This window comes from Zootoca vivipara, chromosome 3, assembly GCF_963506605.1.
Source record: "Zootoca vivipara chromosome 3, rZooViv1.1, whole genome shotgun sequence".
Taxonomy (NCBI): domain Eukaryota; kingdom Metazoa; phylum Chordata; class Lepidosauria; order Squamata; family Lacertidae; genus Zootoca; species Zootoca vivipara.
The window spans coordinates 22,690,997-22,716,269 of NC_083278.1; the positions used below are offsets into that span (position 1 = coordinate 22,690,997).

The following is a 25,273-nucleotide window of genomic DNA, read 5'->3' on the forward strand; positions in this document are numbered from 1 at the left end:
ATTAAATCATGAGCAAGATAATACAGAGAGAGGTGCTCCTTCAGATAATTGGGGCCTAAGTTGTTCTGGAAGTTTTTTGCTTTTCCCCATTTCTCTGCCACAAATTTATATCAGGGTTGGCCAGGTGAGGTGACTGCTTCAGGTAGTGGATCCCACAGGGCCAGCCGATCCCAATGCAGACCTTTATTTGCCCTCTCATTCCTGGGGAGGGGGCACCATTTTAGGATCTGCCTCAGGTGCCAGAATGTCTTTGGCCGGCCATGATTTATATACAAATAGATCTATGCACCATACAGAATCTCAATTAAATCCAAAAGAGGACATAACATGTAACACCAAGTACAACACATTAAAGAAACAGAAGTAAAAAATAATAATAACAATTATCTGACTATAAGGTTATAAAAACTAATAACTTATTTCCATGAGAAGGTTTGCTGAAATAACCAAGTGTTAAGTTGATATTTGAAATTCATTGTGAATGATGCCAACTTGATTTTGCTTGGCAAGGATTTCCATAACCCTAGTAACACCACACTAATGCACAATTTCTTCCTGAGGGCAGTGTGACACTCTCGGGTACTGTCAGATACGCCTGTGTGTCAGATTGCAAAGACTGGGCAATGGTATTAGAAATAAGATGGTATTTTCTTAAGTTTGTTTCGGGCTTTATATACTATTAGTAAGATTTTGAAGAAAGTTCTGTAATGTACCAGCAGCCAGAGGAACTCTCTCAATTCAGGTGCTATATGTTGTTCGTAGACAAGGCCTGAACCACAGGATTCTGCACCAGCTGCAGCTTCTGAACCAACCGTGGGAGTAGTCTCACACAGAGCATAATACAGCAGTCTATCGTCAAGGCTACCATTGCTTCAGCTATCGGAGGCAAGCCATTCTGATCCAGAAACAGTTGCAGATGGTAAATGGTAAATGGCACTCCTAGCCCCTGAGATAACCTGGCCCTCAAGTCACAAGGCTGAATCCAAGACTGCCTCCATACGGCATAACTGCAGCTGGCCAGACATGGGAAGTGCTCACCCAGTGTGCATCCATCTTACCAAGATTTAAACTCAGTTTATTTATTTTAATGGGCTGGATGAGAGCAAACAAACTTCAGTTGAATCCCAACAAGACAGAGGTGCAATGGGTTGGTAGTTTTCAAGTCCTGGAATTGTATAGGCAGTCTGCTCTGCTTGGGATTGCAACTCCCCTGAAAGAGCAGGTATATATATAGTCGGGGTGTACTCCTCGGCCTGTCTATGTCCTTTGAGGCCAATATCCCGAGTGGTAAATGGAGCCCCAGCTGCCACACAAAACATGTCTCTCCAGCCACAGCAGGCGCTGTAACTCTCCAACTGTTTGACTTCACACTCAAAGGGGCACTCCTTCATTGTCTCCCAAGAAAGACGGATGCCAATAACAAAACAGAACATATGAAAAGCCACAGGTGTACACTTGTCCAGGAAAAGCCAGTTTAAAAATGTCTCCCTTGCCGCATACTTGCACAGCACCTCTCTGCTCTTGACTTTGGCATATGTGGTGTGCATTTTCAGGACTGTGACTTGTCTTAACTGTTTTTAACACAGAATTTTAAATTGTTAATATTGAAACAATTTAAATTGCCTTGGGACCTGCTAGTGAAGGACAGGTAATAAAACAGCAGCAACAACAACAACAACAAAACATGAACTATTATAGGATTGGGAGACCTTTTTGTATCTGTCAATAGGGAAGACCATTTCATTCTTTGGTCTTCTGCCACACAATACTCTAAATTTGGTAGGTCCTCTTCCAATTCTGCATCACTAAACTTGTTTCTGGATACGGCATTTGAACCAATTTGAAAGTGACAGTCCATTTCTCCTAGCAGGCTGGCACTACTGCCATGTGGCTCTGTCCCTTACTACACAAAGCAGGTATATATTTGTCTTTCCTCTTGTGTCACATCCTAACCTTCCGAATGCTCACAGAAAAAAGAAGACATATTCTTCACAGCCATCTTTTGCAAACATGAATGGCAATTCACCACATATATCACTGCTAAAATGCTGGACTTCATTGTTTAAAGTACTTCCTGAAACCAGTTTCTCACCTACAAAGGAGCTCTCCGCATATAATTCTGCTGACAGAAAGGGCCGTTAACGTGTGGGAATTTCCACCTACTTGATACATCCTAAGGTACAGAATGAGAAATCAGTCCTGTGTCCAAGAGAATATCTATAAATAAGCTTGTGAATGTATCAGAATAAAAATACAACCTGATCATACTGAGATTAGCCCGGAATGCACATTTTGGTGCCAGCTTTTCCAACAATGCAAGAACATTTGGTTACAAAAATACTATTGTTATTTGGCAAGAGATCATTCCACTCCACTTTTTTCCCCTTTGGGATTCAATCTAACTTTTTAGAATCTGCATATTAATGTGCAACAAAAATAGTAGTTTGTGCATGTGAAACTGCTGTGTTTCTACTTAAGACACCTCCACTTCCTCCTACTGAACAGCTGCCTTCAATAATATGCTTCAAGCACTTTTTTTCATGAAATCATGAGAAGGCTTGCTCACACCTCCAAACTTTTGGTTAGCTGAAGGGGGGGGGAGAGAAAGATTAGGGATTTTACTTGTCACCAATCGCAATCATGGCCAAAGCTGGCTTGGGTATTTATCTTAGATGGCATGAAATAAAAAAAAATGTAATTGCTACTTTGCTTGAAAGTGTTTGAGGAAAGAAAGGGGTGCAATCCAGGATGCCCCACTGAAATCAGTACAAAGACATGTTTTCAACAGGGGTGGCATGCCCCATTTCACTGCCTGAGATGAAACAGAAGTGCTGCCCTGTTGCTGCTGCTGAGCCTCCAAAGCATCCCTTACCTAGGCATGTTCCAGTAAGATCTTGTTAAGATTTTGGTGAGACGGTGCTGTAAATCAGCACCAATGTCGGTGCATCTTTTCCAATGGGGTGGAGGTGGCAGGACAGGACAGCCTTTCCCATGCACAAGCAGGACCCTCGTTGAAGAGGATCCCATTTACTTCTATGCCATTGAGGTGGTGGCGGCAGCCATTAACATTCATTGCTTGATTCTTACCTGTCTCTGCTTTGTTCCTGTTTTTTAATTAAAAACAACAACTCTCTATGACTTTTGCCAAACTCATAGCAGTCATTCATGCAGAGTGTCCATTAGTGTATTACAGCTCACCAATTTCCTTCCCAATGAATGTTGTTCTTTACTAGTCTGTTGCCACAAGCAAAAAAAGCATCTCTTCCATGCAATATGCACTGGTGTGCTTTTATAAAACTTTGAAGTCTGTAATTTTATCAGAAAGGCACCAAAAAGCATTTCCTCAGTGTCATTCATCTTCTGCTGGTTTCCGTGAGCTCCTTGCCTCATCAGGACACTCAAGGGAATTTCAAGCACCACAACTCATCATTCTCCTTCTGGGAAGTCATGTGACACATGATGACCAATCAGAAGTCACTGGCCCATATAAATCCACCAGGTCCTCCCTTTGCACCACACTAGTAGCCTTCAGCTGCTGCATACTTTGGTTTTCAGCCAGTCAGCCTGCTCCCTTCCTGCCCAATTCTTGGGCCTGAGCATATTTCATAGAATTATATTATGTGAGCTCCCCAAGTCTCTGTTGTTATGCCTTTCCGCTGCCACTGCTTCAAACTGACAGGCTTCAAACCTTTAACTCAAATTTACAAATAGTCCTGGTGTTGTGTAGGCTGACACTGGACCTCTGAAATCATTTCAGAACATGCTTACTCACTTTTTCCAAAATGGATTTTCCTATTGATCATTACAGCACCAGCAACTTCAATGGGTTTCATAAATCCAAATTAGAATGTAATTACTGCAGTGCTTAAAAAGTCAAAGGCAGTCAATATTTTCATTCGACATTAGATATTTGAAAGTATTTCTATGCTGCCCAGCTGATGCTGGCAATTAAGAAAATATCATTCTGTAATAGTTAGCTAATCTCTGATTTTACATTTTTGATATGGTTTTATGTATGACTGTTGTAAACCACCCTGCTTTTTATGAAAAGAGGTACCTTCGTATTTTTCATAAATCAAATGAAATAAATACATATTATTGAAATTTTTGGTGTGAAAATAGTTATTGAGGGGGGGCTGAAATATAGCAGCAGACTTTTCATTTATTACTTTTTATTGTTGTTGCTGCAGCAGCTGTTTTTTATAATTTGTTTTCTGCCTAACTGGCAGCTGTTTCTTTCTAACTACATGATTGTACTCAAATGAGCCAGAATGGCAACGTATCGCCATGAAGACCGATGAGGCTATAGGGTGAAACTATGAACCCAAAATCACCTCTCAAAATTGTGGAATAAAAAATTTGGATGGAGGGTATATTGCCAAATATTCTTCAATCAATGACAGCGGCAAGAAAGAAAGAAAAAAATCAGAACTGGAAGCGAAGCCCATTGCAACTTTCAACAGCATTAAAACAATATTAAATAGTATTAGAACTGGATCCACAGTTGCACTTATAATTCACCTCCTATTCACAGATAGTGAAACTGGGGAGACAGTGTCATCGAATATTCTTCAGAAGAGGACTCTAATTATCAAATAGCTTTGCAGGAGCTCAAAAAAGAAAATTCTCAAAACCTTATCAGATAATTCTTTCCCAAGAAATTTCAATACAGCCCTGAAGAGTGCTTCTTATAGCTGATAAATTTCAACACAACTTTAATAGAAATATTTTTTTTCAGACCTCACGAGAAAGAACATACATACCAAGTCAGACTGTCTGAAGACCAATTTCACGTACAGTATTTAAAGGATAGAAATTGACAAGCTTTTACACATTTCTTAATTTCACATTTGATTCAATAAGATGTTGCTTGGGGGCATATCATGTTCAGTTTCATTTTTAATGTGCAAAAATGAATGAGTCATGCTTTAAACACAGTGTTAGGCATCATGATAAATGCTCAGACAAGACTCAAGTTTCTTCTATAAGATGAAACACAGTCACCAGCATGCAAACGTACAATGTGATCCAAAGCCGAGGAATTTCTACTGCTAACTTTGAATCATCTTATTCCATAAGAACATATGAAGAGCCTGCTGGATTAGGCCAATGGTCCATCCAAGTCCACCATCCTGTTCCCACAATGACCAAACAGGTGTCTGTAGGGTGGATGCAAGCAGGACCTGATCTCAACACCACTCTTCATCCCCAAGGCTTCAAGCAACTGGTGTTTAGCAGCATATTGTGTAGGTAGAATGGGATTTGCCTTTTTCACAGCTATCTTCATCAAGCTACCCACTACAACCTCAAGGTCCGTATATCACATAGCTAACATGATGGAACCCCAGGCAGAACATATTAAATTTCCCCCTAGCAATCTTCCATCCAGGCACTTGACTTAGACCATGCCCAAGGTAATAAGATAATAGCCTCACAAGTCCAACCATGTATGCTTGCCCAGTAGATACTTGGCAGGTTGGGGATGCTGCCTTTGACTCGGTTGGTCATCCCCTACTGTTTTTCACCAGAGTGATCTGAGCAATAGGAAGTTGCAGCAGTACCCTCTTTACTAGGTCTGTTTTCAAGGTCTAACAATATCAACACATGTCGTATAACACAGTTAAACATCAACTATAAAACCATTATCAAAGGTGACGGGAAGCTTTAATGCAAGAACTGCATCAAAAGGTTTGTGGAAACATAATCCTCAGGTGCCTGCCTTTCACTGTCTTCCTGAAACAGTAGAAACTGGACTACATCAAGCTAGAATACATGGCTATTGGGCTGCACCTGGCTTATTAGGTCTCATATTGTGCAAGTCTGATTAAAAGGAGCTACTCTCTCTGGCTTTTTCCATACTCAGTATCATAGAGGTATGACGATACAGCAAAAGTCTTTCCCTTGCAAATGTAGGAAATCCACTACTACAGCAAATGGGGAAAATGTGTTTCCTTACAGCAAAGTGTAAGGTGTGGAAGAAATACATATACCTGCACAGGTGTTCAAAGATGCACATATACTGATGGATGCCATCCACACTTTGGGTGTTTCTTAAGGGAACCATCAGTGAAAACAGTAGCATATACACAGGAAAAATCCCTTCAATGATAGGACAAACTTTTTAGAAATGTGGAGTTTAAAGGGTGGGGGAAGTCCAGAAATTGAAACAATATTATAGGTAGGGCTAGAAAAAGAGGTGCTGGAACTCACCATGAACACCTCCCTCTTTCTCTTGGAATGCCAACCTGAGAGTTGCCGCAACTCAGTTTGCACAATCTTTGAGACAACTTTGTAAAAATGTTAATTTATTAAAATAAGCAAAATTATTTCAGCTGAATGTGGAATAACAACCACCCTTTACTTATGTAATCACAATCTGAACACTGTTCAGAACCATTTCCTAGTGTAGGAGGAAATTACGGTGAGGGCTACCACCTCTTACCCCCAGATGCTGCACACACACACTGCCAGAACCATGAGGACACCACTACACCAACTACACTGATTAAGAATAAGAAGCTTGATGAGTGAGCAACTAATCCATGCTAATACAGCTTCATTATCCTGCCTGACTCACCAATAAATGAGTGTAGAAAGCGGTTAAGTGGCTGGATGGTCATGGCAACCACTGGAAACATTAAAGAAAGGGATTTTTTTTATGGGACATTGCTAATAACAACCTCTAATGCTTTTTGGGTGCTTTTCATCTTTTGAAACAGCTGAACAAATCTAAATCTTTAGTGCTCTCCTGTGAAACAGAGAAGCATTAGCATAACATACCCCAGTAGATCACTGTGGCTGTTATCTACTAATGGTTTGCAAGGGTGATGCCTGCAACAGGAAAGTATAAGCTATTAAAATATTTCAATGCCCATAATTGGGGGGGGGAGAAGGGGAAGGGGAGGGGGAAGGGGAAGTTTCAAAACGGTGCTCAAATGGCTACATATGACACTTAGTATCAACATGCTTTGGAGATTAATAAAATGCATAACCCAGCAGATAGAGGCACATAAAATACAGTGCATCCGATTAATGTATCTTCTTGCTATTGTAGTTTCTATAGCAACAAGTTGGAATGTTATAAAATTTTACCACTGGGAAACAAATTGAAAAGATTTCCCCTTCCCCCAAGACCTATTATAAACTCAGCAGACACACACACACACACACACACACACACACACACACACACACACACACGTGTCACCATACCATTAAAACTGTGCTATGTATTTATTCCTGAAATAAAAGGTTATTTGCTCATCATCATTTTGAGGCTGGAAAAAGATGGCATAAAATCAAGGTGTATATGTTGTTTTTTTTAAAAAAAAGCATCAGCAGTTAACACTTTATTCCAAGCACAGAATTATTCTTGGTTTGTTTTAGAAACTTGTGTTTTGAGAGAAATTCTTTATAACAGTTAGAACTGTCACTGCCATTCTAGAAAGTTATGTAAGATGAATAAAAAACTGGCATCAAGACACAATGGCCAATTTTCCAAATCTGTCTCTTTGTTAGAAGCAGATTTGAATTCATCCTTCTTATGTTTGTCACCTACAGTGCAACTTCAATACATTTTCTTGTGCACTGTAACTTAATTCCAGTGAGTCACAAATTCCAAGCACATAAACGAAGACGAAGTCACCAAATACAATTCAACAGAGTGTTCTGCACTGTTCCAATTGCTTGGACACAGGAGATTGCAGAATTCCATATGAAGTTCTAATGGCAGCATATTTTAAAGTAGGATATATGATTTAAAAATGTCTGCCAAGATGGACTCAGCTGTTAATATATCAAAATGCTCCATATTTATGTGGATGCGTATATGAACCTCTGCTTTTCGTACCATTGCTACAATCAATATACATCTGAGTCACACACTGATACTCTCATGTATACTTTCCATTTCACCATTTATATCATTGCAAACTATGTCAGGGTAACACAATTTTTTTTCCGATTTAAAAAAAAAAACAGTTTCAGGATTTGCTTCAGAACTGCAGTTAGTTAACCAAGTTATTTTCCTTAAAAGTCCAAAAGCAGCCTGGTCGTTTCTGAGCCTTCCTTGGGTTGGGCTACATTTTCATGGCATAATCACAAGCACAACAGCGCATCCAAATGCCTTCTCCATTCCCCAATGACAACCTATCCCTTCCCCTAATCCACCGGTCTGCCCTATTCCACCCCGAGCCCCTCTCCTAAACTTCCTTACCTGCCTGCTGAAGCAGCAACGTCTCTGCCACTTCTCTCACCTGGAACCTAGTTTGGAACTTCTTATCAGGTAAAATATCAGCAACTATATGGGGTTTTACTTTAGTAGCCACCATTGCTGTAGCATGACAGTTTAGGCAACGTCCCATCATTCAGCCTGAACCCCCCCCCCAATACTAAATTTAAAAAATTATACTGCCCTAAACTGCTGTTGTAAAAAAATCACTGAGATAATGTAAAACACCTTGAGTTTTTGAACTTGACCTATATAAATACCTAGTACGAGTCTGTATACTTTGGTCATATTAAACTTCAAACTAGTCTGCCCCTGCTCCTTTTATCTTTTTTTGTAATAACCTGAATAATTCTCAAGCACAGACAGGGAACCCCATCTCATTTTCACCATAATACATTTTAAATAGCCCAGATGTCAAGGAGAGTAATTTATCACTATCCCATTCAGATGTGACCATTATTCCAACTCTTTTGTTTCCTAGGCTTTAGCTATTAGCAGCTCTTTCTACTATATGTAGTTTGCTTGGAATCGAGCCTAAAGAATAATTCTGAGTGATTGGTAAGCTAATCAACTGCATTGTGTATATAACTGTTGGTATTATTTTACTGTGAATTTTGCCATAATTGTCTGTCATGGCTATCTGATTTTGATTTATTTTAATTCAGTATTTCTGGAGGAGATTAGGGTTTCAATGTTTTCTCCCCTATAGCTTTTCTCCTTCTTCCACCAATTTAGGATTTGTATTCTACCGCCATTTAAGTATTCCACCATTTAAGTATCTACCACCATTGAGTTATTCTACTGAGAAATGAAGATATGTACAGAAAGGTGATGGACAAAAGAGGGAGAGACATTTGTGACAGGCAGGCTAGAGTGGTTTTCCTAGGCATGTAAGGCTTGAGGAAGGGAAAGCTGTCCCAGGTGGGAGCTGGAAGGACTCAATTCTCTGTATGTGAATTGAAGATTGAGATAAATTGGTGATAAAGGGCTATATTCTGTATATAGCTATGTGATTTTGAATTTTATTAGGATCATTATGATTGTTGTTGGTATTTAATTTCTCTTTCTTATTCTTTTTCTCTTTTTTTGTTTTCCTTCCTTTTTTGGTTCTAGTATTCCTACTTATTTATACTGTGAATTTGAACATTGCATCAGGTTTATCGGTAATCTCCTGGGGTGTTAGGGTAACGGGAGAAGTAAACCTTCTCTCAAGGACATCAGAGACGTCATACTGGGCCTGGTTTTGCAGCTAGCACTTTCTCACTTTCACACACCCAAAGTCTATTATTACTGAACTTGGCACAATGTGTTTTAAGCTAAGCACTTCGATGCTATGTTCCTCACAACTGGCTGTCAAAAAGCCCATCCATACAAAGTAGATGCTTCAGTATGATTTATACACTGCCTTAGCACCTATTTGCGAATTAAATTGAACCACTAAATAAACAAACTGTGCCTTTTAAATAAAACATCAATCATTCCTGCCATTTCCCATCTTCATTTAGCTTTGTAGTTAATCAGCATCAACACAGGCTATAAAACTTTAATTGATGCAACTTGTGTTGCTGACAGTGTATATTAGTTTTCTTTAAAAAAAAAAACCACACACACACAAAATCCAGCAGTAATACTTCAGAGGCATAGAGCTACAGATTAATCTGTTTCAGGGCATTCTCGGTCTTTCCAAAGTGATCTAATGCAAGTTAAGACAAAATTGCCTTCATTAACCTTGAGGTTCAAAAGAAAATAAGATGACGCAGAGCTTCCTATCATCCCAGCTCTAAGAACAGGCAAATATGACCATTTCAGCCAAGGGTGTCACTCTAATTAGCCCATGCTGACTTCTGCTTGTATCATGAGCAAGCGCAGGAATTCTCCTGGGTATATGCCATCACTACAGATGTTGCTCCTTGTTATGAGTTGCCACAGCTGGAAATCTACATCTGCTACAAGCAGAGATGGTTGTGAGAAAAACATAATCTGCACAGTAAAATGATCCATTTTGGGGGCATTTAGCATAAAAAGCCAAAATAGGAGTAAAATGATGTGGCATGGAAGAACACCGAATTTGCCCTTCCTGTTCTCATGCCAAGGGGGATGCAGGTTTTTAGCGGAGCTTTTAGAACAACCTAAACTCTGCTGTAGGGACATGGGTGGCGCTGTGGGTTAAACCTCAGAGCCTAGGGCTTGCCGATCAGAAGGTCGGTGGTTCGAATCCCCGCGGCGGGGTGAGCTCCCGTTGCTTCGTCGCAGCTCCTGCACACCTAGCAGTTTGAAAGCATGTCAAAGTGCAAGTAGATAAATAGATACTGGCTCTGGCAGGAAGGTAAACGGCGTTTCCGTGTGCTGCTCTGGTTCGCCAGAAGCGGCTTTGTCATGCTGGTCACATGACCTGGAAGTTGTACGCCGGCTCCCTCAGCCAATATGAGCGCTGCAACCCCAGAGTCGGTCACGACTGGACCTAATGGTCAGGGGCCCCTTTACCTTTTTAAACTCTGCTGTAATTAACCCTAAATGCATGTCACTGGGGTAGGGGCTCTCATATCCTTCCTTCTGTTTTCTTAAAATAAAATTAAAAGCTTAAAGCTTAAAAAATGCCTCCATCTCATCATGGTGATTCTGGAGGGGTAGAGTGACAATCTAATAAGATACGGTAGTAACATAAGCAGATGACAAGGATAAATGGGACAGCGAGAAAAGAAAGAAAAAAGAAAGAGAGAGAGCAGAAAAGCTTAAAAGTGATTTGATTGTAGGGCTAAATATTGTCCTCAGCTTTCTTGTTCCAATAACTAATGAAGAAAATCCAGAATTCTATGGACTGATCCTCTTGTTGGTTTCTGAGTTCTCTTCCTAAATGTGTCATTTTAATGAACTTGTTGTGTCTTCTCCAACCAGTGTTCTAGTTGAGGGCTTGCTACAGTCTTCCAGTATTTAGCAATGCAGATTCTTATAGTTGCTAGGAGAGTTGCAATCCATTCCAAGTCTACTGGTCTCACCTCAGGCTTAAAATAACAAAGAAGAGCAGCCTTCGGGATGCATGGCAAATTTGTTTTATACATTTTGGTTAATATCATTGGTATATTGTTTTGAAGAAATTGAAAGACACCAAGGATTGGGGAGTGGTTTTTTTTTTTTTAAAAAACAACCAGGTCTGTTCCTCTTTATATTAGGGTGTTTAGCTCAAAGTTTTCATTATAATCTAAGAGCCCTCCCCCAAGAAATAGCCTGAGAAAATAGTGGGTTGGCTTCAAAAACTAGCAATGAAGCTGATAAATGAAAGGGACATACAATTCACACACCTGACATTTTCTTGCCTAATCCGGGTAGACATGCACACAAAGCAGTAGCTGGAGAAGACTTTAAGGAGCATTTTGTGCTTCCTCTTACAACTACCTGGAGATCTGCCAAAAGTTATATCTAAACAGATTTCTCCAAGTAAGTCATAATAGCACATCTCTTTTAATATCCTTTCCTTCTGGGAAATGTGAAACAAGCACATACAAAAATAAAAATCGTACCATAACTTCCTACAAGATTGACAGTGGCTAATACGATTGAAAGGGCTTGGCGATTCAATAAGAGATTACTGTGGGGAAACAGTGCCAGAAACTCTTTTCTTACATTGAAATCCCAAGATAAGGCGCTTAACAGATGTATGTGACACATGTACTTCTTGCTTGAGCAAATTCCACAGTTGGGCATCAGTTGCTCGAGGTTGCAAGGCCTATGTTGAAAAGCCATCCCCATATGGTAACGAATCAATGTCAAACATTTTCAGAGTTCCAACGAAGCATGGATATTCTGGGAGGTCATGGTCCCGAAAGATGACCAAGACAAGCAGGGTCAAGAACGTGGAAGACTTTGAATACTAGATAAGATGCCCTGAAGTGGACATTTTGTACAACGGAAACAAGGCAAAGCATACAGCAAAGTGATATTGTGGCATATGTCTTTCTTAACCAGCTGTCCAAAAACTCTCATATTTACCCCTCACAAAGCCAAGAACTAATTAATGAGTTGCTTCACCTTAAACCTTCTCTGTGGTTAAACTAATGACAGTCAGTATTGGGTCAAGGAATTGTAGGGTTTGGGGGACAATACGTACAGATTATTGAGAACAGGCATCCCCAAACTTTGGCCCTCCAGATGTTTTGGACTACATTTCCCATCTTCCCCGACCACTGGTCCTGTTAGCTAGGGATCATGGGAGTTGTAGGCCAAAACATCTGGAGGGCCGCAGTTTGGGGATGCCTGATCTAGAACCTTTCTGCACAATCTAAATCAGACTTTCTTGGCCTAACATAAAATAGGATCAGGTCGGGCATGTCACTCTGAGTTCTTTGATAGAAGAACTGCCCTGTGATCTTCAGATGAATGGCGAGATATAAAGATAATAATAAATAATAATAGAAGGAGCAAATGGGAGCTCCAACAAAATGTTGCAATGTGGAATTCAGAGTTTCAGCCAGGCAGTCAGGCCCTCTTGCAGGATAATCAGTTCCATATACTTCACACACACAAAAGAAAGTAAACAGTTGGTCGTCTGTGGCCATGGAGCACGCTCAGTTTTTGGTGGGATGTTTTGGTCTTTTCCTTGAGATGTTTTGTCCTTCTGCAAATCTCAGGGTTCTCCCAAGCCTGCTGATATCTGCCCCCTTGTGTGTAGGCGGCACTGGTTTTGGGTACATAAGGATCATCGCTCAGAGACTTGAGTTCATGTTTAGTATATAAGGTGGTGGTGCCAATGAGATATATGTAACATTGCTGCCAGAAGTTGTCTGCAGGGTGTACATTTTATGAGCTGTTTCAGTCCTGTGACTCAAGATACGATTTTCCTTCTGCAAAACACCTCCTTCAAAGCCCTTTGCCCGGGCTTATCTTTTGCATCCTCATTCTTAACCAATCTTTGCATGTAAAACCATTTACCCACATTCTTCCTCTCTCCCTACCTCTGTCTCTTCCTTTTACCCTGGGAGGAAGTTCCTGCCTTTGCTGCTTGTGAGAGTTTGTAAGGTCATGGAGTAAACTGAAGATGAAAATGTTGTTATAATTTTCAGTAGGGGAGAAGACTAGATAAGAAATATAACACGGGTAAATTAGTCAGCTGTGGATTAGATGGAGATTAAGATACTACTTGCCATCACTTCTGTCAACAAAAAAAACCTCCTGGTCCCATTTCCATAGAAACAGGGCTGAAAGCCATGAATGGTTATGCATCTTCATGGTAACATTCTGTAAGGTCTGAGCAAGCAGCAGCTGAAGACTACAAAAATCAGCATTGCAAGAGAGCTGTACTGCTAAAATAAATGGCTGGAATATAAATACTGGTGCTGCCCCTAAACCTTTCTTAAAACTTCTTATTTATTAGTAGGGAATTAGATTTATTAGATTGGGATTCCCACCCCCACCCCCCCTATAACTAAACCGTATCCCTTCAAAGAGCTAGTTATAGGAGAAAAGGCATCCCAAAACACTACAATCTCAGAATGCTAGAAGATATGTACAGTAGAACCTCAGTTTATGAACACCTCGGTTTACGAATTTTTGGTTTACGAACATCGCGGACCCATCTTGAACGGATTAATTCACTTTCCATTACTTTCAATGGGAATGTTCGCTTCAGTTTATGAACGCTTCAGTTTATGAACAGACCTCCGGAACCAATTGTGTTCATAAACCGAGGTACCACTGTATTAGGATGCTTGGGCACAAAACTCACTCCCTGCACATAGAAATAGTCCAGGAACACAATTAAATCACCACCACTTTCTAAGATGAGTTTCCTTTTCCTTTCAGGCAGCCTCAGATGGAGGTGTGTATATAATAAATAATAATGATGATAATAATAATAATTTATTATTTGTACCCCACCCATCTGGCTGGGTTTCCCCAGCCACTCTGGGCGGCTTCCAACAGAAAAATAAAATACAATAATCTATTGAACATTAAAAAGCCTCCCTAAACAGGGCTGCCTTCAGATGTCTTCTAAAAATCTGATAGTTGTTTTTCTCTTTGCCATCTGGTGGAAGGGCGTTCCACAGGGTGGGTGCCACCACCGAGAAGGCCCTCTGCCTAGTTCCCTGTAACTTGGCCTCTCGCAACGAGGGAACCATGAGAAGGGCCTCGGTGCTGGACCTCAGTATCCGGGCAGAACAATGGGGGTGGAGACGCTCCTTCAGGTATACTGGACCAAGGCCATTTAGGGCTTTAAAGGTCAGCACCAACACTTTGAATTGTGCTCAGAAACGTAATGGGAGCCAATGTACGGTAGGTCTTTCAAAACCGGTGTTATGTGGTCTCGGCCGCCGCTCCCAGTCACCAGTCTAGCTGCCGCATTCTGGATTAGTTGTAGTTTCTGGGTCAAAGGTAGCCCCACGTAGAGCACATTGCAGTAGTCCGAACGGGAGATAACTAGAGCATGCACCACTCTGGCGAGACAGTCCACAGGCAAGTAGGGTCTCAGCCTGCGTACCAGATGGAGCTGATAGATAGCTGCCCTGGGCACAGAATTGACCTGCACCTCCATGGACAGCTGTGAGTCCCAGGCTGCACACCTGGTCCTTCAGGGGCACAGTTACCCCATTCAGGACTAGGGAATCCTCCACACCTGCCCGCCTCCTGTCCCCCACAAACAGTACTTCTGTCTTGTCAGGATTAAACCTCAATCTGTTAGCCGCCATCCATCCTCCAACCGCCTCCAGACACTCACACAGGACCTTCACCACCTTCACTGGTTCTGATTTGAAAGAGAGGTAGAGCTGGGTATCATCCGCATACTGATGAACACCCAGCCCAAACCCCCTGATGATCTCTCCCAGCAGCTGCATGTAGATGTTAAAGAGCATGGGGGGGAGGAGGCACCCCACAAGTGAGAGCCCAGGGGTCTGAGCACTCACCACCACTTTCTGAACACGGCCCAGGAGGAAGGAGCGGAACCACTGCATGACAGTGCCCCCAGCTCCCAAACCCTCTAGACCAGGCATCCCCAAACTGCGGCCCTCCAGATGTTTTGGCCCACAACTCCCATGATCCCTAGCTAAGAGGACCAGTGGTCAGGGATGATGGGAATTGTAGTCCAAAACATCTGGAGGGCCGAAGTTTGGGGATGCCTGCTCTAGACGGTCCAGAAGGATGTTATGGTCAATGGTGTCAAAAGCCACTGAGAGATCCAGCAGAACTAGGAAACAGCTCTCACCTTTGTCCCTAGCCTGGAGAACATCAACCAGTGCGTCCAAGGCAGTTTCAGATGCTTCAGCTGGACCTTTGTACATACCCCAGAAATTTGGCTTTGCTCTGTGCAATGAGAGTGATTGTAGTAAGCGAAGGAATGCCCATATGGTGCAATCCCAAGCAGGTCCAAGCAAATCGGAAGCAGGAGGTTGTAGTTGTCCGGTTGATTCCCAGCACCTATTACCATATCTAATGCAAGCAACACATAGACTTGAATCATTAATTGTCCCTTGAGAGTGACTAGATGCCACTCAAAAAGCATGTCCTGCTTTGAGTAGACCAAGCGTTAGTTTTGCATTTTCTGAAGAGGAGCAAGCTTGTCCCCTACAGCAAGGTCAAAAACAACCTACTAAGGCTGTGTACCCACTCCTGTTTACTCTGCACTCAGGGTATTCCTACCACTGGTTTGCCCACATTTATCCCATGGTTTCTTGAGAAATACTGTGATTTCATGCATTTCTCCCTAACCAGCTTCCATGCAATTTGAAAATGGAAGCCATATGACGACATTCATGCCCACTCTCCACTCTCTGCTGTGGACAAACTGCCTAGAAACATACCCACCAGACTGATATGTACAAGGATGTGCAACTGCGATATCTCTTTCTCTTTGGCGATCACTCGTAGCCGCGTAAGATTTTCTTCCATAAACACGGTTTTAACAATGGGTCCGTAAGTGACTGTGGAGGCCAATTCTGGATCCACATGTCCTTCCACAGTGGGGACATTGGTTTCCAGGTGGGAGTTCATCACGGTGTGGATTTGCCAAGCGTGCCTTCCTCTTTGCACGTTTCTCCCTTGCGTCCTGAGATCGAGTTTCTTCAAAGCCCATGACACCTTTGGTCAAGGCTGTTCTCCAATTGGAGCGTTCACAGGCCAGTGTTTCCCAGTTGTCAGTGTTTATACTACACTTTTTAAGATTTGTCTTGAGACAGTCTTTAAACCTCTTTTGTTGACCACCAACATTACGCTTTCCATTTTTAAGTTCGGAAGAGAGTAGTTGCTTTGGAAGACAATCATCAGGCATCCGCACATCATGACCAGTCCAATGAAGTTGATGTTGAAGAATCATTGCTTCAACACTGGTGATCTTTGCTTCTAAGTACAGTTGGGGGTAGAGGTGGAATGACCCCACCTTTTGTTATGTAATGACATTCAAGTCCAGCTTGGACCTTTGTGAAAAGCCCACTTCAGATTCAAGCTGAGGTCCACTCTTTAAGTTTTTCCTATAACAGGTAGCACAGGTAAAGGTAAAGGACCCCTGACCATTAGGTCCAGTCACAAACAAGTTTTCCCTTTTCTCGGGAGGAAGCATAAGGGAATTTCCCTTTAAAAAATGGGAGAACTTGACAGCTATGGTTTCCGAATCATGTGGCCAGCCTGACTAAGCCGCTTCTGGCGAACCAGAGCAGCACACGGAAACACCGTTTACCTTCCCGCTCTGTGGTTTAATCCACAGTGCCACCCGCATCCCTAACTGGTAGCATATAACATCCCTATTCAGTTCCACTTTTGGTGACACACCCAGAAAGCTGCTCAATGCTGCCCTTTTTCACACACCCTACCCCAGGGACAGCTGTGGGAACTGGCAACTCTTTCTCTCTCTAATGTTTGCCAGATCCTTTCTTTGTCTCCCCCCCCCTTCCCCGTTATCTTAAAAATCTAATGTGATATCCTAAGTGTCTGCTTGGTTGTGGCAGCATTTATGAGCCTATTAAGCGATTAAAGTTTACTATTCAGCAGCATTAATAAATCACCCAACACCGTATTTTGAGAGCCATTGATTAAGAGGGGGTGGGGAACAACATGCCACATATATGGTATGAAAATTCCACCCATAATTGTATATGAAAGCGAGGAGCTCAGAATCCAATGGAATTCTGATGAAGATCTAGTAGTTCCATTTCAGTCACTTACAGGTACCAGTATGTAAGTCTGTCCTTCCAGTGAGCACTCAGGGCTGATTACCTATCCATTCTGAAGGAAATCAGCCCTGAGTGCTCACTGGAAGGACAGATCCTGAAGCTGAGGCTCCAATACTTTGGCCACCTCAGGAGAAGAGAAGACCCCCTGGAAAAGACCCTGATGTTGGGAAAGACTGAGGGCACAAGGAGAAGGGGACGACAGAGGACAAGATGGTTGGATAGTGCAAAGCTGCTAACATGAGTTTGATCAAACTGCGGGAGGCAGTGGAAGACAGGAGTGTCTGGTGTGCTCTGGTCCATGGGGTCATGAAGAGTCGGGCACGACTAAATGACTAAACAACAACAACAAAGTCTATGGGATCAGGTGCATTTTCCCAAGACTTGACAAATGTGATGCTTGGGTTAATCTCAACTCTGTACAAATATAGCCCATAGGATTTTCAGATCCAATCCTTTTTCCACGTGATGAGCTGCATCCACAACCCTCTGTGGCCACATTGCCATTATCTGCTGCCCACCACACAGTAGACTGAACACATGAGCAAAGCTTCCGAGTCAGCAGTTTTTTAAAAAAAGCAATAAATATCTAAGAATTTTCTCCCCCAGAACATGGCCAATAACCTCTTTATTTACAAATAATGGTGCTGGATGCTTAATTTATAGGTAAGAGCAGACGAAAGGAAAGGGGGAAAAACGGGTCAATTAACCTTCAACTTATGTAACAGATAACACAGTAGGCATTGGGGCAATTTAAGAACTCACTGCATTCCACAGCTTCCTGATTGTGTAAGAAACAATAAATACACATACTGACAAATAATATTAGTCTGCTTATGAATTATCAAGTAGAAATAACATGTTGAGTTAATTATCTGTCATTGTATAACATGTACTCATAAGCAATCGTCAGCTAATCAATGCAGACAAGTACCAGCGTGTTTATTTTTGGTTGAAACTAGGATATATAGGTGCAATGGGTATCTACTGGCTTCTGGGCTTAGTTCAATGTACTGGTTATGATCTTAGACTTAAGCATAGCAGTATGTTATGGAGCATTTCTTCCCATACCTGGAGATGCCAGGGATTGAAAGTAGGACCTCTATTACAGAGTTTCCCCCTTTTTCATATCTTGGATATGTGCACTCCATCTTCAAACTCTAATTCCCCTTCCCCCAAGTTTAACATTCCTTCCTCAAACGCAGGAGTGGAAAGATAACTTCTCTTCAGTGAACAAGCAGCAGTAAACAGATTACATAACCCTACTTAGATCTACATATTAAGTCAAGATTCAAAGTAAATTCAGGCAGATGCCTTGATAAGCAGACTGGGGGGGGGGGCTACATTACTATTAATGTACGTACAACTTCAGTCATTTAATACCCTGAAAACGAAACTTTCAAAATCCTGCCAATTCAAGTGACTCCTTTCCATACAGCAATGGGAAATACCTCCTTTTCATCTTCAATTCCTCATCAAGAAATGGAGATTAAGGCTAAGGAGAATATAAAGCCACATGATCTATGCTGCCTATCTATGCTAATTTTGTATAAGTAGGAATATATTTTATGAAATTAACAAACAAACAAAAAATAGTTCAGGAATGCATACGTGAAACTTCAAGTAGGAGAAGGTAAAAGCAATTTCCTAGAAATGTAATGGCCCCAAATGGCATATTTTGTAAGCATGCTTTTCTACAGAGAACAGGTAATTTAAATTCAAGGATCAGTTTATATTAAGTAACCCATTTCTCACTTCTTCATTTATTCTGAAGTCCCTCATGAGGAGCACCAGGGGAATCCTCTGGCTTTTATACAATTTTCATAACTTCTTTTCCCCAAAACAAAGGAATATATTAACAGAAAACAATAGGAAAAATCTCAGTGGTTACCTGTGTTCCTGTCTGGTAAAATACAGCAATGTTTCTGCAGAATGCCAGGCAAAACCTGTTATAGGAAGAACAAAACAAAAATAATTTATGTTAATGTTTGAGAGCAAAAGGACAGCATAATTAAATTAAATGGCTTGGTCCCCCCTTTTTTGTGCATAACATCAAAAAAGTCACATCATTATTACTTCGTGTTTCACTGGGTACTTATCCTTATTCAGTTCTCTTTATCCCTGACTACTCATTATCCCTATGCTAGCTGGGGCAATGGGAGTTGGGCCACTGGCTGCCCTAATTAACCTAGTAGAAGCATTACTTGTTAACAGGCAAAACACACTGCAGATATTAATATTGTGCAGTTTGAAGCAACTGGATGAATAAGAACTGACTCCTTTTGGAATAAATCAATGTCCAGACCCATAAAAATATTGTTCAAACTTTTACTTGCAGAACTCTTCAAAAACAGAAGATAAGCATCAAAGACACATCCAAAAATCTCCACACGATATCTTGTGCTGTGCAGCACAGGCTCAGCATTTTAGAAAATACGAAATAATCCAAACAGACCTAGAATCAGAGGTCTGTCTCTCCCTACAGCCTGCTTCCCAGCCTCCATTGGCCTTAGGCTGTTTACTCTCCCTTCAGGAGAGCTTCATTTACATCCTTAGTCCCTCTGTGAAGTTTGGGAGACAAAATCTCAAAGGCAACTCCCTTCCAAATGGAGATTTGCAACCAAATATCTTTTGTCACCTGATCTAAGGTTATAACACTCACATGCTAGCTAGCAGAAAACAACAATCAGATCATTATCAACTCAGCAAGAGCTTAGAGTCCACTTAGAAAACTACTGAGAAAAAACATTGGGAGATTTTTTTGAGGAGCACCATTAAGCCTTGCACTCATTCCTATCAGTCCTCACAAAGCAATGATAACCCATTCAGTCCTCCAAATTAAGAAGTGATGATGGAATTAGAGGCAGAGTTGGGCCAAGACACTGTCGCTTCCTGAGGTGAAGGTTGAGAGGTAAACACACCTCAATCCACGTACAAGAAACTGGTCATCAAATTTTACTTCAACCGTGGCATTTGAGGGCAGTAGCCTCACACAAAGGGTGCAGAGCAGGCTGTGTGGCATGGCCAACACCTCACAACCATCATCCACTCATCACTCTGCCTAGTGCTTGCTCACTATCTGTTCAAATAAATGCTGCAGTGTTTCAGCAGCAACAGCAGCAGCACTAGGTATTACTTCAGCAGAGCAATGTTTGCACAATGCCTGCTGGTGTTCTTGACTTCCTGCCTGCTTTTGTTATGGGGTTTCTCCCCCCAACCACTCCTTGTGATGTGCTGAGGGAAAGTGAACAGGCAAATGAGTGACCAGCCCAGGCCACAAGCAGCTGGCATGGCCACCAATGGGGTACCTGCTTGGGAGGATGGGAATGGGCAGGGCAAGGAGAGCTGGGGGGGTCTGCCATTGCCCTCCAACATCTGCCACTTGAAGCAGCCACCTGACATTGCCCAATGGCAGGGCTGGCTCCGGATCTCATGTTTAGCTTTAATGCAATGGTTACAATGAAGTATAGACGAGGGACTTCCTAATCCTTTTTTTCAGTTTGTTTTCTTCAGAGACGACATTCCCTATGATCTTATGTCAAAATTCAAACGTTTAACAAACAAGGCACTTGGATATAATGTTTTGGTTTTGAAATTTTCATATATTTCTGTATTTCCAAGAAAAGCAATGATACAAGACTAGGGTAGCCTTCATCAACCTTGTGTTCTTTAAATGTTTTGGTCTAGAGCAGGCATGTCAAACCTGCGGCCCTCCAGATGTTTTGGCCTACAACTCCCATGATCCCTAGCTAGCAGGACCAGTGGTTGGGGAAGATGGGAATTGTAGTCCAAAACATCTGGAGGGCCGCAGGTTTGACATGCCTGGTCTAGAGTTTACATCAGCACCAGGTTGACAAAGGCTGGGCAGTAGCATTTCAAGTACCTTATCCCTGCACTCATGAGTAGAGAATCGCTTATTTAAAATGAAAATGAATGATGTTGATTTATAATCAACTTACTGTAGTTGATTTATAATCAGCTTAGTTGATTTATATTCAACTTAGTGAACATATTTCAGAAATAAAAGAAATCATTGGAGTTTCAAGCAGGCATAATTTCTCAGTTAACCAACTTCTGAATTTTAAAGTATTTCCTCTGATTTTAAAAAAAATGTAGCAGGAATTTTTTCCTTGATGATTCAATAAACTCTGAGAGTCAATCAGACACCAAAGATATAATATCAAACTCAGAAATGCCAAAATATATGTTCACTATTCATGAGTAACGGCGTGACGCACACCTTTGCAAATTACGGTTGCATTTTTATGACACAGTTCTCCTATCACAGGATGGTTCCCGCAATTAACCAAGACAGGAAACGTGTAATGTGTCACTCAGCGAATAATCTGTTGCTTCAGCCCTCGATATGATGAGCGCTACTAGTTCCGTTATGACAGATACAGAACCTGTTTCTAAAGGATCAGAACTTCCCCAGCTGTCGCAAAGCAGGTAGGACTAAGGGGTGGTGAGAAGAGAAAATGCCAGCTATGATTCCTGTCCTGTTGCAACATATCTTGATCAGGAAGTTCACACAATAAACTCAAAGCCACTCTGCTTTACATGGCCAAGGGATTTCTTGCTGAAAATGAGGTGTCCTTTATTTAGTAGTGAATCAACGAGGTTTTTTTTAATTTAAAAAGTACCTGTATAGGTCTTTTCCAAGAGAGTAGTAAAATGCATCTGTTTTGCATTTAAGAACATCAGCAACATGGGGCCTCTAAACAGGATTGGTTCCGCAAATAGTGCTTGGGTTGCCTCTCCCAGGCTCCAGCTCTTCCAGATGGGACAGTTCAAAACACCTGAAAACTGGAGGGATGTGGTTTTCTCCCAGGACAAGGTCTCCAGACATGCAGACGTACTGGATGAAACAGAGCAATTGAAGGACATCTCATCTGCCAACGCACAAGGCAATTTCGAAAGCTGCATTCCCCTTCTACTGCTGTGTAATGAGACTGGGCAGGGAAGCAGGAAAAGCAGTGCAATAAAGACCTCTCAGCCAAGATCTCTAGCAATTCTGACAAGAGCTGGATAAAAATAGTGCCCAAATCTAATATATTGAGTAGGAGGTGAACCAATGAATATGGTCTATTTAGCTTCATTTTTCACTTTTGTCATTGAAAAAAAAAACCCACCTCCATTCTTTTGGCATGTTTTACAGAACCCCATGGATTTTCAAGCTCTCGCTTGCATCCGCCAGGACTTTTACTCCACTGTTAGAGCAGATGAATCTTGAGAGATGACCAGAGCACTGTCTAGTCCTGTTACATTGGATGAGTTTCAGTTAGCAGAGCTCAAAGAAGTGGACAATGTTTTCGGATCAGTTAGAGTGACCACTTGTGTTCTGGATCCTAGTCCCTCTTGACTGTTAAAAACTAGGAGGGTGGGGACAGCTGGCTAGGCCAGGGAGGTGATTAAAACCTCCTTACAAGAGGGGGTGGTTCCTGAGTGGGTGGTCACAGACCAGATCCAGGCATTCATGAAGGAAACTGGTTTTCTAGGTCCATTTCAATCAAGGTTTAGGCCCAGTTTGGGCATAGAAACTGCTTTGGGCACCCTGTATGATGACCTCCATTGGGAGACAGGAGAAATGTGTCCCTGTTAATTCTCCTTGACTTCTCAGTGGCTTTTGATACAATCAACCATGTTATATTTCTGGAGAGGTTGTCTGTCGGTGACACTGCTTTGTGGTGGTTCTGTTACTACTCAGATTGTCATTTCCAGAGGGTGATGCTTAAGAGTGCTGTTCAGCCCCATGGAACAGTCAATGTGGGGTTCATCAGGGTTTGATTCCCCTCCTTCTGTTTCCTTGTATAGAGAGGTTTTTTTTAATATTTAATGTTTTATTATTATTATTTTATATGTTGGAACTCTGAATAGATCACCAGATAATTGTTGGCCTTTAACTTGCACTAAAGTAGATTGATCACAGGATAGCCTTTTAAGCAGATTCATACCAAGGCAGTGAGTGGCATAAAAATCTTCCACTCGCCTTTTTTGCCTTTGTGCCTCTGAAAGAGCTATACAGCTATATAAGGCCCAAGATGCTAGCTTTTAAAAGTGTTTGCAAAACTCTGTGAAATTAGCCACAGTGAGGAATCCCTTTGTCCAAACTTGTTGTTGTTTAGTCGTTTAGTCGTGTCCGACTCTTCGTGACCCCATGGACCAGAGCATGCCAGGCACTCCTGTCTTCCACTGCCTCCCGCAGTTTGGTCAAACTCATGTTCGTAGCTTCGAGAACACTGTCCAACCATCTTGTCCTCTGTCGTCCCCTTCTCCTAGGGCCCTCCATCTTTCCCAACATCAAGGTCTTTTCCAAGGATTCTTCTCTTCTCATGAGGTGGCCAAAGTATTGGAGCCTCAGCTTCAGGATCTGTCCTTCCAGTGAGCAGGTAATCAAAAATGTACCAGACCATTTACTAACCAAACCTATTATCCAACACAACTCTTTGCCCACTATTTCACCTGGACACTTGTCTTTGAGCTTCTCCATCACTAGCGCCATTTCCCAAGTCCCATTCCAGCTTCCCCATATCCTCACGTACCTGCCTGTCTTTCTTGCTGCCTTCTTATCAAACAGCCTTCCTTGTATCTAAGCATTTTGTGACAGCCACACCGTCTTTTCATTTCTCTCGCAGAAGTTTATCAGTGCTCTTATCACCGAGCTTCTCTTTGCATCAGTTACAATTATCACAAGCATTCCATGCTATCACTGCAGCCTAGCCAGTTACTATTGTGCAGCGAGGGAAAAAGAAAGGAACATTGAGTTTTTGGCATATTACTTTAAGAGTCTTCTTTATTCATCGCAATATTTTTAGCACTGACGAGCCATATTTAGTAGATGGCGCATGTTCAAAGAACAAGTTTTTGAATTCATTTCATCAGATGTCCTGTAATAAACGTGTGTGCTCAGAACTAAACTGCCCTGCTCTACTTGCTGGGAAAGCCAGCTGCTAAAATGTACAATGCCATAAACTTAAAACGTTTAGCAAGCTAAAGTGTTTAGCAAACTTGAAGTTTAAAAAGGGGGCCACCAATTTGGTTCAGCTAGTCAGTGGAGTCAAGTTGACAGCTGCCATCAGACTAGCATAGAAGTTATCTGTCACTATGAATCATTACATTACATAATGGCTGCATGCTTTATTTTTAAATCACATCAATATCCCCACCACCACCATTTCTTGTCTGCCTATTCTAGAAACGTATTGATGCGCTTCAGTGACAGAAGACTCTTTACGGTTGCCATTTTTCCATTTAAAAGGTGACTATGGAAACGACAAATAGAAACCGCAGCTGTCATTTTGCAAACAAGTCGGGATCTCAGAGGTTAGTGCTTAATTATAGAACTAGCTATCAATAGGCTTCCTATTCTTGCCAACTTCTTGCATAATTGCAGTGTTCCTACCCAATTCAAAAATGCTCAGTGCTGTTAATGATAAACACCTGAAATAGAAACATAAATTAAAAGACAAAGGGCTGCATCCAGTGGAGGCTTTGTCCTGGTGGAAAGTGGTTATGCAAGTCAGGGCGTCAAGTTTTCAACAATCCCCCCTTATTTACTTTGCTGATGGAGAAGAGAGAGAGAGAGAGAGAGAGAGAGAGAGAGAGAGAGAGAGAGAGACTTGCTTTAGCTCTGATCTAAAGCAAGTCAAGGAAAAGAGCAGCTCCCTCCTGCCAGAGACCTGAACAGATCGCTTATAGAGGGCTTTTGAAATTAGGATGAAAGCCACATGAGGTTCTAGGGATGTAGGTTGCCCAAACCTAATATGCAGTGATATCCCAATATGTTTTAAATGGGTGCCCCTGCCCATACAGGCCGTTACACAAGCATAGTGCTATAGTGCTAAGGAAAAGTGAGTATGAGATGGGCAGTGCTGGTTGAAGACATTTTGTT

At 41.8% G+C, this 25,273-nt stretch overlaps 1 protein-coding gene across 1 annotated transcript in view; it reads right to left on the bottom strand.

Annotated features, from left to right (window-relative positions):
* Nucleotides 1-25,273, bottom strand: part of DLGAP2 (DLG associated protein 2) — a 365,596-nt gene that overhangs the window by 292,109 nt on the left and 48,214 nt on the right. The window contains exon 2 of the mRNA XM_060272460.1: nt 19,274-19,328. Within this exon, the coding sequence (XP_060128443.1) occupies nt 19,274-19,328 (55 nt within the window). The remainder of the gene's footprint in view (nt 1-19,273; nt 19,329-25,273) is intronic.